The sequence below is a fragment of the Rousettus aegyptiacus genome, unplaced genomic scaffold (assembly GCF_014176215.1).
Source record: "Rousettus aegyptiacus isolate mRouAeg1 unplaced genomic scaffold, mRouAeg1.p scaffold_m13_p_12, whole genome shotgun sequence".
Lineage (NCBI taxonomy): Eukaryota > Metazoa > Chordata > Mammalia > Chiroptera > Pteropodidae > Rousettus > Rousettus aegyptiacus.
In genome coordinates, this window is record NW_023416287.1 from 13,549,774 (window position 1) to 13,573,600 (window position 23,827).

At 45.6% G+C, this 23,827-nt stretch overlaps 1 protein-coding gene across 6 annotated transcripts in view; it reads left to right on the forward strand.

The window, feature by feature from the left end:
* Positions 1-23,827, forward strand: part of CHD6 (chromodomain helicase DNA binding protein 6) — a 167,138-nt gene that overhangs the window by 117,425 nt on the left and 25,886 nt on the right. For all 6 annotated transcript variants that reach the window (XM_016137564.2, XM_016137565.2, XM_036229398.1 and 3 more), the window contains 8 exons: positions 722-832; positions 2,503-2,705; positions 3,413-3,612; positions 4,314-4,473; positions 9,017-9,106; positions 11,019-11,122; positions 16,439-16,568; positions 18,255-18,315. In XM_016137564.2, coding sequence (XP_015993050.2) covers positions 722-832; positions 2,503-2,705; positions 3,413-3,612; positions 4,314-4,473; positions 9,017-9,106; positions 11,019-11,122; positions 16,439-16,568; positions 18,255-18,315 — 1,059 coding nt within the window. The remainder of the gene's footprint in view (positions 1-721; positions 833-2,502; positions 2,706-3,412; positions 3,613-4,313; positions 4,474-9,016; positions 9,107-11,018; positions 11,123-16,438; positions 16,569-18,254; positions 18,316-23,827) is intronic.

A 23,827-nucleotide genomic window follows, 5' to 3' on the forward strand; every position in this document is an offset into this window, starting at 1 on the left:
CTCTGAAACTTGCTTGAGCAGTCGCCTGGATTCCCTTGTAGAGCACTCCTTGATCAGTGGTCCCGTGAACACTCCATTCTTCAGACTCAAGCAAATGTCTCATTCATTTCATGAGAAAAGAGATTTTACTCAAGGTTCCCAGCTTCTAGTCTAGGTGCTTCTTTCCTCTGCCCTTCGGGTCACTGAATTTAGCTCATTGGACCACTTATCAGATCACTCTCAGATGTCCCTGACCACAGGCTCTGTGAGCTTTGTGACCTGCCTGGTAAGATCTCCTGTTTGGTGACTATCCAGAAAATTTTCAGTAGGACATTTGGTGCTTTATAGATGTTGGTTACCTCTGTACACTTCATACTGCCCAGCCCAGTGCCTTTCATGTAGCAGACATTTGATTACTGGTGAACTGAAAGAAAAGTCACATCTAGGGGAATTTCAAGAATTAACCCTTTCACGGGGACCTAGACATCCAGTAACACATTGCCATTGTCGTCCAGGGTTGTCTTCCTGCTTCCACATTTAGGTTCCAACAAATGATCCTGGAGGTTAAAACTGTAATTTCCTCACCCAGTCTTCAAAATAAAATTTTAAAAAGAATAGCTTTGAGATTTTCACATTCATTTTGGAGGCTTTATTTGTGTGTCTGATACAACTAAAATAACACAGGTGTGATTTTTTTGTGCTGTGCTCGAGCACAGTTTATTGACTCCTGTCTTCCTCACAGGCAAGCTTTGTGGCTTCAGGAAACAGAACAGATATTTCCTTAGATGACCCGAATTTTTGGCAAAAATGGGCTAAAATAGCTGAACTGGACACCGAAGCAAAGAATGAAAAGGTACAGCATTAAGAATATTTTAATTCCATTGAACATTTCACTAATGTCTTACAGGATCATAAATTCTCACTCAGCTCAAGTCGTTATTTACTCTTGAGGCTTAATTCTTAAATGCAATGCTAAATGCAATAATGCACTTAAAACACGCCTAGCATATAGACAGAGCTTGATAAATGTCGACTGTTGGAGTATAAAAATGTCCTAAAGAGACATATAGTCTCATGGGCACCTGGGAAATCACACAAAGGTAGGTCAAGTTCACCCCTCTGAGCCAAGCCAGTATCCCATCGTTGGCATGTGACTATTTTACTGTTAAAACACTTCCTATGAAAGAAACTTCACCTCTGATGAATACTGGGAAGAGTGAAAAAGCATGATGGGAAAAGGTCGTTGGCTTCACTTCCATTCTTTCAGTATCTTGAATCTTCCCATTTCTGTACATGAGAAAGAGAATGGTCTTAGAATAAGACCAGAGTGTGAATACCGGCTCTGCCCCTGACTAGCTGTATACCTTTAGGCAAGGTACTTGACCTCAACTGAGACAAGTGATAAAAGTCACGTGACAAAAGTGATGGCCACTTTACAGAGTTGGAGATAACAATTGTGAATCTAACTGCCTAGCCCTTTGTGAGGCACTCCGTAAATGTCCATTTCCCTTCTCTCCATCTCTGACCCTGTTGCCTCACTTTAGGATGAGCATACATCACTTATTACCTGTCTTCTCCGGTGAGGATTAAACAAACCCCGGAGGCAGTCCCTGCTTACCTCTAGCTTATTCAGTAACCAGCACCCCTAGCCTTAGCTCTTGTTCTGTAGGATCGCCAGAGGTTTCCTAATCCAACCTCTTCTCCAAATAGGAAGAGTCTGTAAAACTTATGTTTTACAATGTCACAATCGAGAAGTTGCTCTATATGTAGGACAGTGGGCAAAAGGGGGAAGAAAAAGCTCTCGCCCTGTAGACAGTAAGCAGTTGGAGCGTTCCAAGGTGGGAAGTGAGGTGATTGAAGCAGGGATGGCGCTAGAAATTCACCTGGGCTACAGAGAGAGCTATTTATCCTAGCTTTGGGAGGAGGAGCAGGAGGAAGGAGTGAGAAGCATGAAACGATGGAGACTAGAGAAGAAGCAGTGGTGGTGGCCACGGGAGCCACCGGAATAAGTGAGGTTCCGGAGCCAGGAATTACGTTTCCGGTGAAAGATAAAAGGTTAGTCGTCAGTGCCAGTGGAAGGCGGAAAATGAAACAGCAGGAATACATGTGTCTTCAGAAAGTTGCTGAGCAGATGCAGTTCTCTGACCCGTCCTGTCTCCAGAGCGCAGGCGGCCTCTGCGTGCTGGGCAGAGCAGCCGCGGCACACCGCTCCCTCTGTCTAGCCACGAGCAGACCGTCACTCTGGGCATGGGGGGGGGGGCTCGCCTGCCCATCCCCGTTAGAACTGCAGGGACAGCAGGTGGTGACGGATAGCACTGGGGGCGGGGGAACATGTCAGCTTCAGCGAGTCCCAGAGACTCTCCCTGTGCCTGTGATGGACACACAGCCTTCCTGCTGAAGGATGAGACCAGGGTGGTTCTTTCCCAAATGTGTCCTGAGGCACGTCAGCAGGATACGCTCGTGCGTCGCGATGGAGATAGAGAGAAGCAGGGCTTTCTCTCCAGCAGTCCTCTCTGCTTCTAGGAAAGCCTGGTGATCGACCGGCCTCGTGTGAGAAAGCAGACCAAACACTACAACTCCTTTGAGGAGGACGAGCTCATGGAGTTTTCAGAGTTAGACAGTGACTCTGACGAAAGGCCCACAAGGTCCAGGCGCCTCAATGACAAAACCAGGCGCTACCTCCGAGCCGAGTGCTTCCGGGTGGAGAAGAATCTACTCATCTTTGGGTGGGTATTGGCTTTGCCTGTTTATTTTTGGGTTTTTTCCCTCAGTCTTTCAGTCCCTGAGATTTGTCCGGTGTGTCTCTCCAGTCACCTCTGGAGTTAGGGGCTGATGGAGGCTCTGTTGGAGCGAGAGGGAACTGCTGTCTGCCCACAACCCGCAGCCCCCAGTCATGGTCTGCTCTGCTGCCATGTTGTAGACGTGCCGTGATTTTCTCATGTGCTCATCACAGCAAATCTCTGTTACTAATTTACTGCCTGGTACTGATTTCCTGCTTTTTTTCCCCCAAGGATATATAAGGAGTCAGTGCAACAGATGTTGCCGTTAAGGCATGATTTGTGCAGGCCTCTGGCTCTGGTAGAAATAGAAGGTTTAGCTTCTGGGAGCCACCACTGCTTTTGAATACTGCAGCTGGACTCTGTTCTAATTCCAAATTATTATTCCCCACTCCAAATATTTTCTGTACTTTCTTCTTAACATTTAGTGACCATATGAAGCGCTCAGTGTCCAAAGTCTAGGTTACTTACCTCTGTGACATCTGCATGGTGTGCTGCAGCATGCAGTCCTCAAAGGCCTTTCAGGACAAAGCCCTCGGGTGATTAACAGACCCAACAGAGGACGAGAAGCCCCTTGGCTCTTGTTTGTCCTGCGGTGCTGAGGGCATGCTTGGCCCTTCCCTCCCTCCAACACCCTCCTGTATTTCCACTCTTAGCTGGGGCCGATGGAAGGACATCTTGACTCATGGGCGATTCAAGTGGCATCTGAATGAGAAGGACATGGAGATGATTTGCCGTGCCCTGCTGGTATACTGTGTCAAGCATTACAAGGGGGACGAGAAGATCAAGAGTTTCATTTGGGAACTTATCACACCTACCAAAGACGGGCAGGCCCAGACCCTCCAGAACCACTCAGGTGAGGGGTGCAGGGCTGTGCCTGTGAAGGCGAACTGGGGGACTTCCATCCCTTGTCCTGCGTTGGTCCACGTTGCCGTGCTTCGGGCGGCTTCTCTTTCTCAGATATATTTCAGAATGTTGCTTGTGGGAAAGGATCATGATTCTTTTGGGTCTCGCTCAGAGTCATCCAGTGTTGACCTGTGATATTTTAAGTACAGCGGGCCCTTTGGAAGTTTCCTACCAGCCAGTCCTGCCCACTAACCTTAGTGTCACAGGGCTTCCTCCTCTGGACTGGGGACGGACACCACACGCTCGGTGGTTTGTCTTTTGCATTTTACTGTTCCGTCCCAGTTGCACCTCTGCCTGTGCCTTTTCTTGTACTGTGCTTCTCCTTCCCTGTGCTTGGCCAGTTCAGATCGAGTGTTCCTCTTTTGCTGGCTGGGTTATAAGTTCCCAACGGGCACAGTTATGGCACGCCTTTCTCGAGCCTCCCAGGGTGTTAAGTAAGTACTTACTGCCTGACTGATGGTCCTGGGGTTGACTGAGTTGGGGACCAGGCACGTCTCCTCACCACCATCACTGCTTGGTGGACTGAGGAGTGGGGTTTGTCGACCAGGGCCACCAGGCACAGCCCGGCTGCCATTCTGCAAGCCCAGGCCCACTCTGGTTTAACATCCATGTTTAGGCTGCCTCTTCTAATCTACCTCCTTTCTGTCTCAGGGTTGTCTGCTCCAGTTCCCAGAGGGAGGAAGGGGAAGAAGACGAAGAACCAGCTGCTGCTCCCAGAGCTAAAGAATGCAGACTGGCTGGCCACCTGCAACCCCGAGGTCGTCTTGCATGATGACGGCTACAAGAAACACCTCAAACAACACTGCAACAAGTGAGTGTGCGCCGTACCCATCCCCTGGTGGCAATTCCACTCACTGTCCAGATTCCTGGGGCCCCTGCAGGACCGCTGGATGCTCCTGTACTGTCCTGCAGGGTCTGGAAAAGCAAGACATGTGGTCTTAGCTGGGTGGTGGTTCATTCACGTTACAGCCTTTGTAACTCCTTTAACAATATCTCTTCTCCCTCAGAACCTAACCTTTCTACCAATGCAATTTGTACCCTGAGGGTTTTTCTGACCTGACCTGACTTGCAGGATCTATTTTAGGACACTATGCTGATTTCACTCTTTTCTCTCCTTTTCCTTCCCCTCCCTCTTCCCCTGAGGTCACATTAGCAAGAGCAGAAGACTGGCCTCAGTGGCCAGTACTCTCAGCCTCCCCATGCCATATTGCTTCCTCTTCTAATTTGCTGCTGCCATTCATGGCCTCCAGGTATCTGAAGGACCTGCCTTTGAGAGAATATCCTTATACCCCTAGGCTAACAGCTTGGGTGGGGCAGGGAGAGACAGGAAAAAGTGATAGAAAATGAAACTCTGTTATTGTGAAGTTTAGTTTTGGGGAGTTAGGTCGCTCAGCCACAAGACCGTGAGTAGCTTGCGTATAGATATGTGCCTCACTATACAGTGTATCTATTAGAATTAAAAGGACCCATTGGAAACGATCTAATTCAGCTTGCTAGGTCAGGCAAGAATTGTATCCCTGGCTTTCCTGGTAAGCAGCAAGAAAGACTCTGCTTGTAAATCCTCTGTTTATAAAGAGTTTATTGCCTTATAAATTAAGATTTTTTTTGGTAGGTTTTTCCTCTCTCCCTGTAACATCGACGTAATGGTTCTATGTTGTTGGGTTGTGTTTTTGTTTTTTTTTGTTTTGTTTTTTCTTTAACAGATGAAGTCTCATCCTTTCTCTTCATCCCTCCTAATATTTGAAGATAGGTCTCATGCCCAGTACTGTTGTAAAAACTGCAGTACACCTAAATACAAGCTCCTTGGGGACAGTAGATCTCAAGCTGAGACTTAAAGGTCACATACTATTGATAGTAGAGCCTGACTAGGGCAGGACCCACTAGCATGTTCAGCGTGACTGAATCAGAGTCACCATGTGGGAGACAGAAAGAGGAGGCTGGCTAGGCAAGAGTTCTCATTGATGGGAGACCTTGTGTGGCAGACTGTTGAGGACTCTATTGTAAATAGAACACAACCATATTTCTTGAACAAGTGAGATATGTTAAAGTGATACTTAGAGAGAAAAATTAGTCTGGCAACAGGTTTGCAAGATAAAGTAGGTAAACCTAGAGCTGAATGGCCAACTGGGAGAGTTATGTCATAGTGTAAGTATTGGTCATGAAGACCTAGATTAGGTCGCTGACCGTGGAATTGGGAAGAAAGGGTCAAATATGAGAGGCATGACTAAGGAAGGGTCAAATATGAGAGGCATGATAAGAAATACAAAAAAATTGCTAACTTAATGCTTATAAGCCTTATAGGCTGAGAGACTGGAAAAGCTTGTAGCCATGACAATCAGAATTGTTATATTCAGTAATAGATATGAGAAAAATGAAGGACTTGGGTTTTGCCTTGTTAATTACAACAGCATTTGGCTGTCCCATCCACAGCTGCAGATGTGGGCCTGGAATGCTGGAAATAGGCTGAGCTGGAGAGGCTGACGTATAACTTCCGTCTGCACCTGCAGAGATGATCGCAGATGGTGACCGGAACCATCTGTGACCTTTGAGGAATTCCATAACATTTCTAACCACTGCCTCCTCCCCAACCCCCAACACCTTTTCTGAGTGCGTGCCTAATGCTGGGACCAAAGAATAATGCAGTAAAGCACTTCTATGAGTTAAGGTGCCTACTATTATTCTGAATCTAATGGAGATCGCTATCCTCTTTAGTTCTGGGCCAGCAAGAGACTCTGAGCCAGAAACTCAGCCTGCAGGGACCATGCAGCTCGTCACATTCAGGTGGGGAGTTCTGTGGACAGTGTTCTGACAGGGCATCTTCTAGCCTCTGCTTGGGCCTTCCTCGTTTGGGGGAGTTTATCATTTCTCAACATGGCTTATGTGATTACCAGGTGATTCTCACTAATTGTCCTTCTGGCTATTGAGTCTAAAATCTGCTTCCTTGAAACTTCCATCCTTCGATCTTGGGTCCTGCTTTTGTCCTGAGAAGCAAAGGAAAGCAGGCAGAATTTCTTTGGCATAAGTTAAACTGTGAGCTTCTAGATTGTGGGCTTTCTTAATTAACAAATATACTGCCAGCCCACTACCAGATAAGGGTTAAGACAGGCTCTGGGGTAAGGACTCAGATTTAAATCCTGGCCCCATTGCTTACCAGCAGGTGAATTCCTTAACCTCTGTATGCCTTCTTTCCTTCACCTAGAAAATGAGAATAATAGTCTTACTATTTAGCATGGTTTCAAGGATTAAGTGAGCTCATACATACTGGCACACATAGTAAGTGCTCAGAGCATTGCTTGTTATTCGTATATAGAATTTAGGGACGTGAAATTGCCATCTAAAGAACTTAAAAGCTTAAAAAGCGGCTGCTTCAGATCTAAACTATGAGAAGTCAGGATGGATGGTGATTATCTGTTTGAACGGGATGGTGACTAGATGGGGCACCAGGGGGCCTTCTGGGGAGATGAGCTGCTTCCTAATCTGGATACTGCATACACATGTGTCTTCAGTTTATGGAAGTTCACTGAGCTTTTTGTTTATGCAGAACGCACTTACTGGAAGTATATTTCATATCAACAAAATGTTTTTAAAAAGATGAATGAAAAAGCAAAACTGCCATCCAAAATATTAATGGGTTTTGTTTGGCTCAACTCAGGGCGTCTCAGACCCGCTCCAGCTCTCCTTCCCTTTGAGATCAGATGCCGACGGGGACTGTCATCTCACTCGGAGGGAGGTGGCTCTGCAGGCAGAGTTATCCATCTGTCCTCTGAATCCATTTGATTCTCATACTCTTGGCTTTAAATTCTCTTCTCTCTGGCTGTAGATACCACCAGATATTAACACCTTGGCTTCTCTGCCTTAAATCTTTAAGAAAGCCTCACTCTGACTGAACTAGATCTAAACAGGCAAGAATTCTGTATGTAAGACTTTCTCGTTCTGGCTCTTACTAAAGGATCCATCAACGATAGCTATAAATTCTTCGAGTTCTTATTCTCTGAGCTTTAAAAAGAAACAAAACTCAAAATCGAGTTCATTGACAGCTAAGGTAAGGAACAGTGTACCAGAAAAATAAGGGTTCTTTCCAACCTAAAAGTTCTAACTGTGTGTTGCCACCCACAGCTCGATCCCGCAGTGGCACTTTTTACCCGCGTCTGGGAAAGTAGGCTTTCATAGAGGCCTCGACTCTTCATTATTGACATCTTTTGAATGGGTAATACATATTATGTGTTAAAAAGTTTTTGTCAAAAATAAGGTTTCTTTCCACCTCCAATTCCCCTATTTCCCTCTCCGGAGGCAACCACTGTTAACCTGACTCTTCAGAGATGCTCTGTGCGTGGACCAGCATAGAAGAATGTACAGTCTGCCTTTATCTTCCCTAAAGCGTTACATACTTTACATACTATTTGTGTTTTCTTTCTCTTTTTTTGTGAACAACTTCTGTGATTGGTTTCTAGAAAGTGAAAAGAAAAACTATAAGTATATGTAATCGGCTTTTACTTTTAATAGCCAGCCTTTACTCTTGCGTGGTATTGAGCAAGTTCCAAGCGCTCTTCTAAACCTCCTTGCAGCGTGGACATGAGTATGAAACATCTCCGTAAATGCCTTCAGCTCCCCTGAGCCTACCCGTACTTCAACCCTGTTTTTGCAGCACTGAGCTTTCTCCCGCCTCGACCCCCACTGTCATCCTGTGGGCTCTGTTCTTTCTTGGTTGGTGTCATTTCACAGTCAGACTGCTGTGGACTCCTCAAGAACAGGTTTACTTTTGTTACGTACCTCACAGCACCCAGCAAGGTGCAGGGCACACAGTAGTTGTTCAACAGACACTTCCTCAGACACATTCATGCATCCCCATGGGGCCTGAGTGTGGGCCATGCAGAATCACAGGAATTGAGCACCTTAGGAGAAAAGACATGGCTACCCTCCAGCAGTATTGCCATGGGAATGACTTGAAATATTCCTTTAACTATGTGCAAGTGGAACTGAAGGCAATATGATTGATTGTGACTTACTCTTCAGTAAGCTAGTAAACTGGTAACCAGCCTCTTACAAGGCAGCTCTGCCTCAGAGGTCATGCGGCCACCAGAAGGGGCGAGTACCAGCAGGAAAGCCCCCACGTGGTTCACAGGGTGACCTACCAGATGGCCGCTGGTACAATTTCTTGTGTGAAATGGGGATAATTACAGTAACGTCTGTCATCGGTACCCGGAGTTTTGTTTTTCTGGTACTTGCTCCTAAGTTACTTCATATCACCAGCGCCATGGGAATGCCCAGAATTCCTCTGTGTCAGCTGGGGCACGGCAGTTCACAGGCAGCTCCTGGGTTCTGATGTGTTGCATTAATGTGCTCACCTCTCACAGGGTACTTCTACGAGTCCGGATGCTCTACTACCTGAAAGCTGAGATTCTGGGAGAAGCAGCTGATAAAGCTTTTGAAGGAACTCCTGCCAGGTAAAAAAAAAAAAAAAAAAAAAAAGTCAGCCTTAGCTCTCGGTGTTAAAGAGTTACCATAACGTGCCTGCTCCTGAGAGCGGACATGCCTGCCTGTGCTCCAGAAGGCCCCTTGGTTCCAGAAGGTTTTGCCACCCCACCCGTCGGTTACCTAGATGCGAGAGCAGCCAGGCAGGGTAAGGACCGTTGGTCAGGTCATCTACAAGGAGGTAAAGGAGAAAGCACAGCTTTTAGTGCGGTTTTAAGTTAGTTTTTTGTCTTAATAGTGTTATAAAATCACTTTTAAAATAGTCATTTCTCTACCATAACCGAACAATGTAGAACGAGTGTAAGTTAATACACTTGATCCGGTAGGTATATGCGAAAAGTTTTACTCAGAATCTCATTCTTGGCCTTGGTACTCCTGCATTTGGTGGTTCTCCTTTGTTTTTTTAGTCCTCTGCCCTGCGACCTGTTTGATTTGTTGCACCTTAGTTTTGTAAATTGCTGTTTCTTAAGCCGTAGAACCCTGTGGGACTCTCCCACGATTTCAGGGAATGGATTGGCAAGCTCCCAGCTCCCACTTGATAAAGTTGTCAGAGAGTCATAATTTATGAGTGGGGTTGCCAGGCAGCCTCCTTCACCTGCCCCAGATCTGTGGCTTGCCGCAGCCCTGTACAGCGCCTGTTATTCCCAGAGGACACCAGAAGTGGTGGTGTTTGAACTTTGCTATGAGACTACCTGGGGCCATGGTTTCTTTCTCTTTCTTCCCATTGAGCAGTGGTAATGGCTTTAGTGGTCATAGGAGTACTAAAGAAGGAGAGAGACAAAGGACATTGACAGTTCTGTCCATGGGGCAGTTTGTAATCAGGAGCAGTCATCATCCCAGAGAAGCCATCAGCCCATGGCACCACACAGGCAGAACAGCTGGCCCTGCCTTTGGAGCCAGGCAGGGAGCACTGCCTGGAAAGGTAGGGGCCCAGGAGCACTATCCCCACAGAGGGAGCTGGGCCCCGCAAGGGGCAGTCAGCCCTGTGTCACAGTCAGAAGAGCCTGGTGGAAGCAGCAGCTCCAAATGCTGCAGAGGAGCCATCCCGGGCAGCTGGGATGTGGAGGGAAGAGCTATACAGGCAGGCGTGCTCCCCCACACCCCAAAGCCTTCAGAGAGAAGGACTGTGCTCAAATGGAAACGGTGAGCTGAGGGTCCATGTGCGCTCTCAGTTCATGGACAGAAACTCAGAGAGGGGCTGATGGTGCAGGCCTGCAGATCCCTGCATGTCTGCCCACCAGGGCACATTATGGTCATCGCTTTGGCCGTGAGCAGCGCAGCTTGTGATCACTTTTGACCAACAGACCATTAGCAGACCACTTCCAGCAGGTGCCACCTTTTATGGCATCTATTCTTGGAAAGGGTCTCTTTGTATCCGTGCGTGAACCAACACAGACTGTTGTGGTCTCTAATAATGCTTGTGATCTCTACAAGCTGAACCAAGATGATTTGGACACTTGAATCTTTTCAGCATTTGATCGTGTGTAAATTCAACCATCAGAAGGGTGTTCTACCATCGGATGAATAATGTGTTGCTGTGGTTCTCAACTGAAGGGCCCATCAGAACTACCTCAGACACAAAGGTCCCAAGGCCCCGCCCCAGACCGGCTGACGATGATTCTCCAGTAGGTGCTTCAAGACTCAGTGTCAGTCACAGGTGGAACCTGGAGATCAAGTACATATGCAGAAATAGTTCACTGGACGAGCCTGACGAAGAGCCCTGGTTAAGAAACCTCAGCCCACAGCCTTCTGCATCCTTGTGGCTTCAGTGTCTGAGCCTGCAACTTGGGATGTGGCTTAATACACCAGTGCTCGGCCAGTAGCTCTTGTGTTTTCTGTCCGTGTTAAAGGAATTCTGAGTCCGTGCCCTTGCTTCTTCCACAGGGAGCTGGAAGTGCCTCTGCCCGACATCGACTACATGGAGATCCCGGTGGATTGGTGGGATGCCGAGGCCGATAAGTCCCTTCTGATTGGCGTATTCAAACATGGTGTGTATTTCAGTGAATGTCCCCTTTCCTGAAAACTCCATAGCACTGTCACGTGTCTCTTAGAAAGCAGAGCCTCACTCCTGACCTCTTAATTTCAACCAGTTGGATGTGTGAGTCATGAAATATGGCGAATGTTAGTGTCAGCGAGGAACTCCAGGAGGGGGCTGTGGCCACAAAGAGCTTGTTCAGCGTGCGTCTTCCTCACACTAGCCCGTCTGCACTCGGGCCTGGGCTGCCTCACTCCCGTTCGCTCCTGTCGTCCCAGAGTCTGGCCTAGTGCGTGGCACATGGTAGGCACCTCGTGTTTCTTGAGTGAAGGAATAAAAGGGGAAAATGTTAGGTAAGTTTTAGCATTTGATATTTATGCAGAATTCTAAGGTCATTCTAGATAATGGATTTCTAGTGTATATCCTTTGCCTTACTGGGTATAAAAATTTTAGATTTTTTTTTTTTTTTTTTTTTTTTAATGTAGTAACCAAGAGACTAAATGGGACTGAGAGGTTTTTGAGTAGCTTGGAAAATCTGGAGCTGTCCCCTTTCTTCACTTCCGGCACTGTTCAGAGCTACTGCCCTTATGTCATCCAGTGCTTCAAATGAACGATGAAAGCGCCAGGTGACAGTCACTGTAATGTGCCTGGTAGACGCCTTCCCTGCAAGGCGAATTGACACATTTAAAACTGGACAGCAGGGTTTAAATTGGGACGAGTTAGTTCTACCTGGCCTTTGCTGTCAGCTCTGTCGCGTAGTATACATTTGACCTCGGACAGGTCATTAACTTCTGACCTGTTTCCTCACCCGTACAATGGGAATACTATCAAAACCTCCTCTGGAGGGTGGTTTGAAGATTGAGACAATGTATACAGACTTCCTAGAACAGTTCTTGGTAGGTAATAGATGCTTGGTGCTCTTCCAGCTCACTCGTTACTCTGCCTTCGGAAGGTAAACTTTCTAACTGTAAGTCCCATAAAGCTATAAAAAGCAGCACTTGAATTTGCCACACACCAAGCACTACACAGAGTCCATGCAAACAAAAGTGATGTGTAGGCATACCCTGCTGTAGCCTATACGCAAATATAGGTTGTATGTAAATACCATACCATTTTACATAAGGCGCTTGAGTATCTGTGGATTTTGTTATCCTCAGGGGCATCCTAGAACCAATCCTCTGTGTATACTGAGGGCCAGCTACATATTTTAATGAGGTGCATCCTCTCAAAACTTGGATTCTGGTGTTACAACTTCGGGAGGTCCAGTGCTGCTGAGAGCCCTTTGTCAAATCACTGTAGTTAAGCTAGAGCAATGCTCTCCGTAGAACTGCTTGTGATTGTGGAAATGTCCTATTTCTGTACTGTCTCCATGGAAGCCACTAGCCACATGTGGCTCCTCTCTTGGGCAGTACAGGGCTAGAACTCAGCTCTGAAGTGGGAGGAAGAAGCGTGTGACCTCCCTGTTAACACAGGAGCCACAGTGCAACAGAAACTTGGTTTGCTCTAATTTTGGAAAGAACCCGGAAGTAGACAGGCTGCTGGAGGCAGCCACATTCCAAAGCATCTGAACTTGGTGTACGCAGGAAACTCTATTGACCCCGTGTCTCATTTCAGTGGTGGCTTTAGGGCACATTGCCAAATCCCTGATGGAGACAATGTGGCGTCAAAAGAGGACACAACCCGGCGTCCAAGGAGGACGGCAGACAGAATTTATATGCTTCCTCTCCCTCCCCCCACCCAGCACACACACCACAGACATACAGAGAGCCCAGACGGGTTGTGACAAAAGTGTTAAACTACTTAGCCGAACTTAAAAGAAAGAAAGGAAGCCCCTCAGTGAAGAGGTCACGTAAAGCCGGGGCTGAAGGCTCAGGGGCTGATAGGACAGCAGGCCAGAGGGACAGGGTTTTTAATATCCACACAGAGACGGGAAATGAGCCCCCAGGAAAGGAGGTCAAAAAAGGCTCTCTCACCGGCCCCGGGAAGTAGACCTGGAAGACCATATTTCTGAGAGAGAAAGAGATGGAGACATGAAAGAGAAGATGTGACAGAGGATAGAGTGAGGTTGGCGTCTAAGTGATAGAACGAGATGTGCCTGGCAAATACAAGCAGAACGAAACAAAAGCTCAGTGTGGCAACATCACTATCATACAGAGTCTTTAAGGAAGGAAACAGAATTCGGGATTAAAAAGGGGCGTTACACAGCGATGATAGGTACAATTCAGCAGGAAGGCAGGGCTAGCAGTATAGCCTCAGAGTGTGTAAAAGAGGACAGGACTCAGAGCCAGGACCCTTTCTCTCCCAGGAAGGACAGGTTAATATCGGCACCATACCTACTAGTTCTGTCATCCCTGATTATGATGTAGGGTAGTGAGGTTAATCAATTGATCTCTCTTAGTCTCATGTCAGAAATGGTGAAGGGTCAACCAGATGAGGTCCACAGCCACTTCTATCTAAATCTAAACTCTTCTCTGTGAAGAAGTTTTCGGGGAGTGTAAGTTAATTCCTAGGTGTTTCCTGAGCACATCTGTGAGACCTTAAGATGACGCAGCACCCATTCCATTCAGATTTTCCCAGGCCTCTGGTTGAGGTGAACTTGGTATTCAAATTCAGGGCCGAGTGGCAGATGCCGGGAAGGTGAGGTGTGCAGTGCGTGCAGCACCTCGTGGTCTGTGACGAGTTTTTTAGCAGACACACTGAAAGATGTGGAAAACCCAGCGCTAGGGGGCTTGTCCTGGGCCTCACGTGCATACTGGCTCACCCTTGAGTGGGACCAGGCCCACTTAGACAGCAACATTGAGTCAACTGAGGCTGTGTTGGGCAGATGCCTGTCATCGGCTTCACAGGCCCGTCCTCCTTGACTATTCCAGAGTCCAAATCAGGTCCTGGCAGGGTGTTGCCCATCAGGCATTCCGCGAGCATAGGCCTAGACCTGTCCTCACCTGGGTGACACACCCGACCACCCCCATGTAACTTAGCCCTCACCACCGTATAACCAAGCCCACACAATGTGGCTCGCCGTGCCACAGTCAGACTCCCAGATACCCAGCAGCTGGGGGAGATGTGGCATCTTCAGAAAGCCAGGCTGTCTGCTGTCCGCTTTTAAGACTCTCCATCAGGAAGCCCACTGCCTCGGCTCCGTGCCTTGGAGACAGAGTTGTCAGCCGCAGTGCTGCAGCCACTTTCTTTGTCAAGAAACGCACAGCTGTTTACTGTCTGAAGCTTTGTGGATCTTTAGTCCTCCCCGCCGCCCCCAGACGTAGCTTGCTGCAGTCCTGCTCAGATCAGCAGCGTATAGTCGTGGTTCCAGGCTGGCCCCTGGGGAAGAATCAGCCGAGGGTTTGGCTGCTTTGGCAGCGAGGAGGGCCCTGCAGCAGGCCTGTTCTGAAGGACCCTCTTGACAGCTCTCAGTTACATTAAGTGACTTCTGCCCCTCCAGGGAAGCCTGAGTTTTTTTTTGAAATTTACATCAAGATAGAGTTTAGTATTTCTGTTCGTATTCTCAGAGAGGAGCTATTTTAAACTATGTTAAGAGGCACACAGCCTACGCCTCCTCGGAGGCGTGTCATTTTACTGCTGCTTCGCATTGCTCATGCAGCTCCTGCTGCTCTCTTTAGGGCACTTCTTAGGGTTTTCTAGGAAACTAAGTCACTCTTCCTCACCTCCAGCTTCCTAGCAGATTGAGAAATAGAAATGCAGGATCCGTCTAGACAGGCAGGCCCACAGGTGACAAGAGGAAGTCTGCAGAGTAGAAACTTACCCAGGTAGACCCAGCCTGAAGGAACCTGGCCTGCCCCGGGCCCTGTCAGACACAGAGTTAGTAAAGGCAGGGCACTCGTGGGCCTTCAGCCTCCTTCAGTGATAAAGGGACTGTGGAGGAAGCTTTCAGCTGCTCACCCGTCAGGTAACGCACCCATTCTTTCGTGGGAGGAGCAAGTGAGGAGAGCGGCAGGGGTTTCCTCGAGCCGGCGGGCATGTCAGGGCATTTTCGTTTTGATGGGAGCCGAGGTGGAACATGGGAAGAGGGTGAGAATGGTTCTTCCTACAGCGATGCTTGGAAGAGAGTCTGGGCAGCACCGACTCATCCAGTCAGTCATTCGTCAGATATGTTTGTCAGACCCTGAGGCAGGTACCAAACATACAATGATATGTGAAATCTCACACGGATTCTTAGAAGCCCACAATCGCATGAGAGAGACTTACACTAATCAAATAATCATCCAGAGGAATAAGTGACAAAGAACATAAGGCTCCCCAGTTTCTCCTGCAGTGAGCCCTATGCAGGCAGCGGCTGTCATTGAGATGGAAGGGTCATTTCGGATTAAGAGGTAAAGTACCCACAGCTGCTCAGAGAAAAAGTGCCAGGTGCTGCCTACTAGGCGAAGGTCAGAACTGCATCAACAGTGATACGAGATAAAAACCAGTGCGGAAATACCCAACAAAGTTAAATCACGTCCGTTATTAGTGCCCGAACTGGTTCTTGTGTTAGGTGCAGCATTTTCCGTCACCCGTAATGAGGTCTCATACTCCTGAGCTAGAAATTGACTTTGTTTGCTAGGAGCAACATGGAAAGGGTTGTTTGGGGGATTTTTGGGTTTTTTGTTTTAGGGGTTTTTTTGATGATTATGAAGGAGTTTTCTCCAAGTTAGCTGGATCAAATAGATTTGAATCGCTTACATGACGAAATCCTGTCTCATTATAAGATTACATTAGATTCAGTAAAATAATAACCAGTTTTTATGCATGGGCTTTATCAAAGTAAAAGTGATATATTTGCTATTGTTTTGCCTCCCATTTGAGGTCTCTCCTGAGTGAAAAATGCTCCATCTGTCTTTGACTTTGGTGACGTGATAAGGGGCGGTTTCAAAGCCCCGGCCAGTGGATTTGGGATTTTGTACTGAGTTTGTGCATACAGAGGCATCGGATCCATTTTAACCCAATTAATGACCACAGTCCTCTCTCTGTTTCATCCTTTGCATTTATCACTTTGTTCAGCTCCCCTTTCTAACACACGAGATAAAATTGGACTATAAAAGAGGCCCATTTAGAAGGTAACAGAGTGTCCAGAGTTGAGGACCGAAGGCACCAACTTGCCCAATTCCCTCAGCTGTCCCAAAGAAGCAAGCACATGAGAATTGTATGTGTACCTGTGTCTCGGACACAGAACATTGATATAAGCTTTCAATTTTGGTCAAGTACCACTCGAAGGTAGTTTAGCTTAGAGATCTTTCCCTGGTAAGAAATCTTACAGGAGCCAATGAACCTTTAAGTAAGTATGTTTTGTGAGTTCTGACGATGACTTCTGACATTTCTCATTCCTCCCGATCAGGGTACGAGCGGTACAATGCCATGCGAGCAGACCCAGCCCTGTGCTTCCTGGAGAAAGTTGGGATGCCAGACGAGAAGTCCCTTTCTGCAGAACAGGGTGTTACGGATGGGACTTCAGACATTCCCGAAAGGTGAGGAGCTGCATAAGCCAACTGTGATGTGACGAGTCATGCCACGGATCTGTGACCCCCTTCCACACACGTCCAGCACACTCACGGCTTCTTCCGCACAGTCTGGCGTCTCCCTTTAATTGTGCCGTGCTGGAATGGTCTTCCGGAGTCGCTTTGTTTACATCCTGTGACACCTCAGACCTTTCCTTTGACTTCTAAGCACTTTGAACCAAATACTAAGTCCTGTTCTTCATGGGTTCCCCAAGCTGCCCACCACCTTCATCTCTTCTCTGGTCAGAGGGTTTTCGAGGAAGAACTCAGACCTCTCATACCTGGCAGAAAGCTGAGAAGGTACAGCAGGTACAGGCTTCCTGACTTTGGAATTCCAGTTTTTCAGATGGAATTCCAGCATTATTTAAGGATTGCTGGTCTGTGAGTAAGGTGGATTTAGGAGCCACTACTGTGGCATTTAGGCATTGTCCCTGGGTTTTATGCAAAAAAAAAAAAAAAACAAAAAAAAAAACGGAAGCATCCTCTTTGGCTGAATTTTATTTTCTCTTGGCATAACTTCCAAATGTGTGAATTTGTAGGAAAGCTAAATAAACAGCCAAAAACTGGTTCTCCAAAATAAATAGATAGATAACAGATAGACAGAGACAAACAGACAGATGGAAAACATAACATGTATCTCTTAGCCTGTGTTTGCTAAGCTTTTGACCTGATCTCCCCAAAAGTTGTAGATACTGCCTTGCATTGCCTAGGGCTGTGGCCAGGCCTGGATGTGAGGGCGTGGCATGCCAGGAGCTCCTGACCACCTGCTAAGGCCGAGGAGGGAGTGCAGTGTACTTGCCATCTGTCCGTAACCCCCGATAAACACTTTAGCTGCCATAACATTCTCTGCCCCGAAGGTGTTTCCTACGAGCTGATAATACTCATTCAGAGAGATGTTAACAAATGCCCAAGTGACTGGTGTCACTATTGTTAGATTCACTGGGTCAAGGAAAACGTTACCTGGGTGAGGTACTTGAATATAGTGTAGAGTTTATTTTTGTCGGGTGGCTTTTCTTTCTGTGGTTAAGCAGTAATATAGGAAGTTCTCCTGCCTCCAGGATCTGAGAGGCAAGGATAATACTGAGACGGGAATGCTTCAAAGTCACTTTTCAAAGGAGTCATGAAAAACACATAGACATCAGCAATAGTTAATCTCACTAGGCAGCTAGGCACTAGGCAGCTAACCTAGAGGCAAGTGATTGACGGGAAAGAGGGTAAATGTCCTTTTCTCTTGGCAGTTTCAGCAGAGCTCCCTGTCAAGGCAGTGACTGCTGCCAAGGGTAAGTGACTGTGTGAAGAGTCATTCGCCTGCGATCACGGGGTCGGCACATCGGGACTCCCTTGGCGTGCACAGCCGTCAGCCTCTGGAGTCTTTTATCAGAGCCACGTATTCAGATAGCTCTCGATGTGTAGTAATTACCATTTGTTGAAAAGCTGGCCTCTCCACCGAGTAGATGCTGAAATCTCAATCCAATGAAGGACCTTGCCCATGGAAGTTGTGACACTGGAAAAAACAAAATTTTGAGGCCTATAGGGAAAAGATCTACTAATATTCTCTTTGCTTTGCAGTTTAGGGGGTTTTCTTGCAAGCTTCCTGGTTGTCAAATAGCTCTTGGGTGGTGTGTGATGCTTTTTTTACTTTTTACTTTTATTTAGAGGCAACACAGATAAAGAAGACAATGCTGAAGACAAAGCAGATGGCCTCCAGAAAGCAACGGTGAGTCAGACGTGCTGCGCTGGTCATCTTCAACTTGGAGAGGGAAATCCATCTTAGTGGTGGTCTTGGGGAACTTGATTGCCTTGCTGCAATTGCATTGCATTTTCCCCGACATTTCATTATGAAAGTTGTCACCATACAGACTGCGTTGCACTTTTATTCTAATGAACACTTTTGATTTTGAGATAACTGTAGATTTTAGGTACAGTTGTACAGAGAGATCCTGTGTGCCTTTTATCCAGGTTCCCATCATGAGAACATCCCTCTAATCATTGTTTCAGTTATGTCCCACCAATTTTGCTATGTACGTGTGCTATTTTGTTGGGTGGAATGTTGTATAAATGTCACTTGGAGTCTCTCAGTTGATAGCATTGTTGAGTTCTTCTGTATCCTTGCTGATTTTCTGTCAAGTTTCCTCAGTTTTTGAGAGAGGGGTCTTGAACTCTCCAACTATAATTATTTGTCTGTTTCTCCCATCAATTTTTGCTTCAAATATTTTGTAGCTCTGTTGTTTAGTATATATACATCTAGGATTGTATCTTCCAGGTAGATTGACTCTGTTGTCGTGCTGTAATATCCCTCTCTGTCTTTGATAGTTTTCTTTGCTTCGAAGTGTACTTAATCTGATATTATTATAGCTACTCCTAGGTTCCTTTGATTAATGTTTGCATGATACAACTTTTCCTATCCTTTTACTTTCATCCTGCCTTTATCATTGTATTTGAAATGAGTTTTGTATAGACAGCATGTAGTTGGATCATATTTTTTTAACACACTCCAATCTCTGACTTCTAGTTGGTGTATTAGATCATTTACATTTAATGTAATTACTAACATATAAAGGCTTAAATCTGACATTTTGTTGTTTTCTCTGCTTTTTGATTCTGTTTTCTTTCCTGCTTTCTTCTGGGTTATTTGAATATTTTTTATTCTCTGTTAATTTATATTGGTTTTTTTTGTAGCTTTTCAGTGCTTATTCGAGATATATCATTATATATATATGATGTATCACATTCCACTGGTATCATCGTTTTACCAGTTCAAGTAAAGTGTAGAAACCAAACTTCTTTGTTCTTCTCTTTACCCTTCCCTATATATAATTGTGTTAACTGTTTCTTCTACATACTTTAGGACCATATTAGACAAGTTATAATTTTTGCTATGACTGTTAAATATAATTTAGAAAATTTAAGAGGCGAGGCTACTGTATTTACCCATATTTATTACTGTGTTCTTTCTGTTTTCCAAGGTTTCTTCTTTCTATTTTGAGAAATTCCTTGAGCCTTTCTTTTAGAGTAGTTCTGCTAGTAGCCGTTCTCTTAGTTTTTCTTCATCTGAGAATTTTTTAATATCCGCTTCATTCCTGAAGGATGTTTTCACTAGATATATAGGATTCCAGGTTGACAGTTTTCTCTTAGCTCTTGAAAAATGCTGTGCCACTCCCTTCTGGCTTCCATTGTTTCTGATGAGAAATCTACTGTCATTCAAGCTGTTTTTCCCCTTTAGGCAGGGTGTCTTCTCTCTTGCTGCTTTCAAGGATTTTTTTTTTTTTTTTTTTTTTTTTGTCTTTAGTTTTCAAGAATTTGAACTAAGGTAGTTTTTTGTGTGGATTTTTTTGAGTTCATCCTGTTTGGGTTTGATCAGCTTCCTGAACCTGTAGGTTTATGTCTTCTGCCAAGTATGGGAGGTTTTCAGCCATTTTTCTTCAAGCCCTTTTCTTCCCCTCCCAGGATTCTAATGACGTGAATGTCAGATCTTTTGTTATAATCTCACAGGTCCCTAAGGCTCTGTTAAATTTTTTATCTTTCTCCTCCATACTGCTGTTGAGCCTGTTCATTGAGAGGTTTTTGTTTTGTTTTTTTGATTATTGTATTTTTCAAATCCAAAATTTCTCTTTGACGCCTTTAAATTCTTATGTCAGATAATTCTAAGATCTCTGTCATTTCAGCATTTGCATCTGTTGGTTGTCTTTTTTCATTCATTTTGAGGTCTTCCTGGTTCTTGGTATGATAAGCGATTTTTGAGTGAAACCTGGACTTTTTGGTTATTATATTGTGAGACTCCGGATCTCTTTTAAAACTTGTTTTAGCTGATTACCTCTGATGCACCTGTCTTGCTGGGGAGCAGTGAGTGGGGACTGCACCGCCTTGTTACTACCAGGTGGGACTAGAAATGCATGTTCCCAGCCAGCCCCCGATGATCCTCGAGGCGGGTGTTTCTCATTACTATTGGTCCGGAATAGAAGGTCCGCTCTCCACGTGGTCTTTGCTAACACCATGAGTGGGAGCGGCCACCTCCTTACTATCAGGGATGAAAGTCCCAGCTCCCTATTGGCTTTTTGACACTACCCTAGTGGGAGAATGGATGCCCTTTTACAGCCTCGTGAAGCTAGAAGTCTAGATTCCCCACTCGGCCTGTGCTAGCTAGTATGGGTGTCATGAGACACAGTTTCTATGTCATTGCACTAGAGTATGGTAGGTATTATTTTAATATGTTGTGTGTTTCTAACTTGCCCTATTCCTGGTCCTTTGCTAGAGCAGGCTTTTATTGTGGCTTTTTTTTTTTTCCCATCTGCACCATTTGGCATTTTCAGGGAAGTGGCCAGCTTTTTTCCCTCCATGTCTAGGATATATAAGGCAATAAAGCCCTATTTAAATGTTCAGGGGTTTTAGTTGTACTTGAGTGAGGAATGGGGAAAATGTACATCCACCCAGAAACAGAAGTCTGCACTGCATTTTTCATATAAGTTTCTGAGACTTTGCATAAGCAGACTAAAACATTACTAGGACCTAAGCACCATCTGACTGTATTTTCTCTGGCTTTGAGGAGCCGAGTGAATCTGTTAGAATTTCATGGATTCTGGGTCGTGGAGGTTACTGTAGCATTGTCCTCAGCTGACTCAATTGATAGGATAATCTCTCGCCTTCTCCTAATCACCACCTAAAGTTGTCAGTTCTTTTGGTTCTAGTTTAGAGAATGTGTTGTATTTACTTTGGCTTCCATCAGTCCTGATTCCTGTAACAGTAACAGTGACATCACTTTTCCAACATAGGAAATAATTATTTTTCAAAGATATGTTTCCATATATCACCCAGGGTCCGAGAAGCAGTAGATTCCATGAAGCTTGAGACCCTAGACCTGAAGGAAGTTGGGTTCTGGTCTTGACGATTAACATCCCAAGTGCTGCCATTCTGGTTCCTTGCTTATACTGTTACTTCTTTGGCGTGGAATTCAGGTGCATTTTCCTACAGAACTCCAGTACCTTAGACTGATGTGGAACCTTACTCTTTCCAAAGCAGTTTTTCCATTCGTTTCAGTCAGTTGTCACCTCAGCCATGCATAGGAAACACCCGACGTTACTGCCCTCATCTGAGAGCTGAGAGAATTAGGGCCAGGAAGTTAAAGAGCTTCGCCAAGTTCTCACAGCTACTAGATTAGATGGAGTTTAGACTCGATATTCTCTAGGTATTCTGATATTCTTTTTTACAATAAAGTATTCTTCTCATAGTCAATACAGTAATAAGCATTTTATTCGTACATATATGTGCCTTCCTCGCAGCAGCAGCTTCTGTGAAAAGGCAACCACCAGGTCGTCTGCAGGCCAGGCGGGCTGCAAGCTGTTTGCAGTAAAGCTTAGATGCTTAGCCGGTTGGTCTTTGATCTTGGAGAGCTCTGGGCACTGAAGGGGTTGTGGCAGGATTTATAAAATAACTTAAGTTTCCTGATAGTAAGTAAAAACTCCTCTGGAACTATATTTTTATATACTTATAAAATTAATATCTGTGTTATTTATTTTGCTCTTCAAATCCCTAAAACCCGGGCTACAAGATATAATCAAATGCAGATGGAATGGAGAAACTTCCCCAGATTTTGAGGTGGACAGATTATATAACAGATTAAGCTTGACTTCTAGTCCATGTGCTAAAATAACAAATGCAGAACAGCCAGCATCTGAACCAGGCCTGCGGCCACACCCCTCCCACCCCACACTTCCTGTGCCGAAGACGCTGGTTGGGTGTTTCCTTCTCCCAGTTCTGTTCGCAGATAGATCAACAAGCAGGGTTAAAGAATCCCAAGGAGCCTGTCATCTGTAACTAGGGTGCTTTCTCTGGATTAAACAGACCCGGGCATAAAAAGAGTGGCAGAATCTTAGCATTGCACGGAGCCTTAGCACGTGTCCCGAGCGGTCTCTGAGTGTTCCGTCCCCTCCACAGCTTCACTGTCAGGGCATCATTCCAGGTAGGTTCAGGTACTTCCGAAGTCCATGGGAAAAAGAGAAGGAGCGTGCTGCCTTCCATTTGGTTCCATAGATTCTGTCTAGTTTTCTGATACTGCAAAGAAAAACTATTCTTTCTTTCCTCTCAAGCAGAATTTTACATTCTCGAGGCCACCTAGCTACCTCGATGTATTTAAATCTCATTTCAAGTGCAGTGTCCATAGTTCCTCTGCCTTCGTATCACGCCTCCAGACCCCTCGCTGCTCTGGTGACGTCCAGAGCACACGGTAGCAGTTGTCATCGTAAAATGTGACGGGCAGAGAATCCTAGAATGTTAGAATTAAAAGGGACATTGGAGATGATCTCGTTTACTCCCTTCCCCCACCTTCTCTCTGTTTTAATACCAATAGAACTTTGATTGATAACAGATTTCAGATGGAGCAGGAGTCAGTGAACCCACAGAGGCCTTCTGAAGCAGTTAGTCTGAAAGTTTACTTGTGTTTGGAATGGTCTGGAGCCTAGAATTATGAAGGAAATCTTCTCTATCAAACCTAGTATATCAAAAGATTGACATCCCTTTTAACAAATAGGAGTAAGTAATGGCGCAGCTGTCACGCATATGGTCACGTTGTAATCAGCGTGTCTTGTCCTTGCTCTGTAGAGTCCCTACTCTACTGCAGGTGCCTCTGAAACAAGTCTATATAAAAAGGGGATGAAGTCATATCCACAGTGAGCAGTAGGGGAAGTTCTTACAGGGAAATTTAATGCCTAAAATGGCCTAATCCCATTGTTAGAACGGGGTGGCTAGAAACTGAAAAATCATCCTTTTCTTGTGAATTAAGAGATTGAAGGTTGTCTGAACTCAAGTAGCGACGTTTGAACGTAGAGTACTCCCAAGCTTACAAAGCACACTTCCCCATCCGGCCTTATTCTTATCCCCGTTCTAGAGAGGAGGAAGCTCAGATAGTTTAAGTCACCTGCCCAAAAAGTCATACCAGCTAGAGGACCTAGGAGCAGTGTTATGCTGCTCACATCTTTTTCTAAATCCTGTGATCTTTACATAATATCTTTGAGTTTTATGTTAATGACGTTTGGTGTATATTTACTTTCCATGTGAAGTTCATGCAGGAGTGGGAGGATGCTTTATTTTCCTGCAAAATGAAAACCACTGTGGCATCTTTTTAACTCCACCTAGGTACCTCCTATTTCCTCTACACAGAGAGCTCTTATATTCTCTTCCTGGCGAACTGCTATGTGTCTGTCCTTCAATATGAAGCTCAAAAATAATCTCTTGGA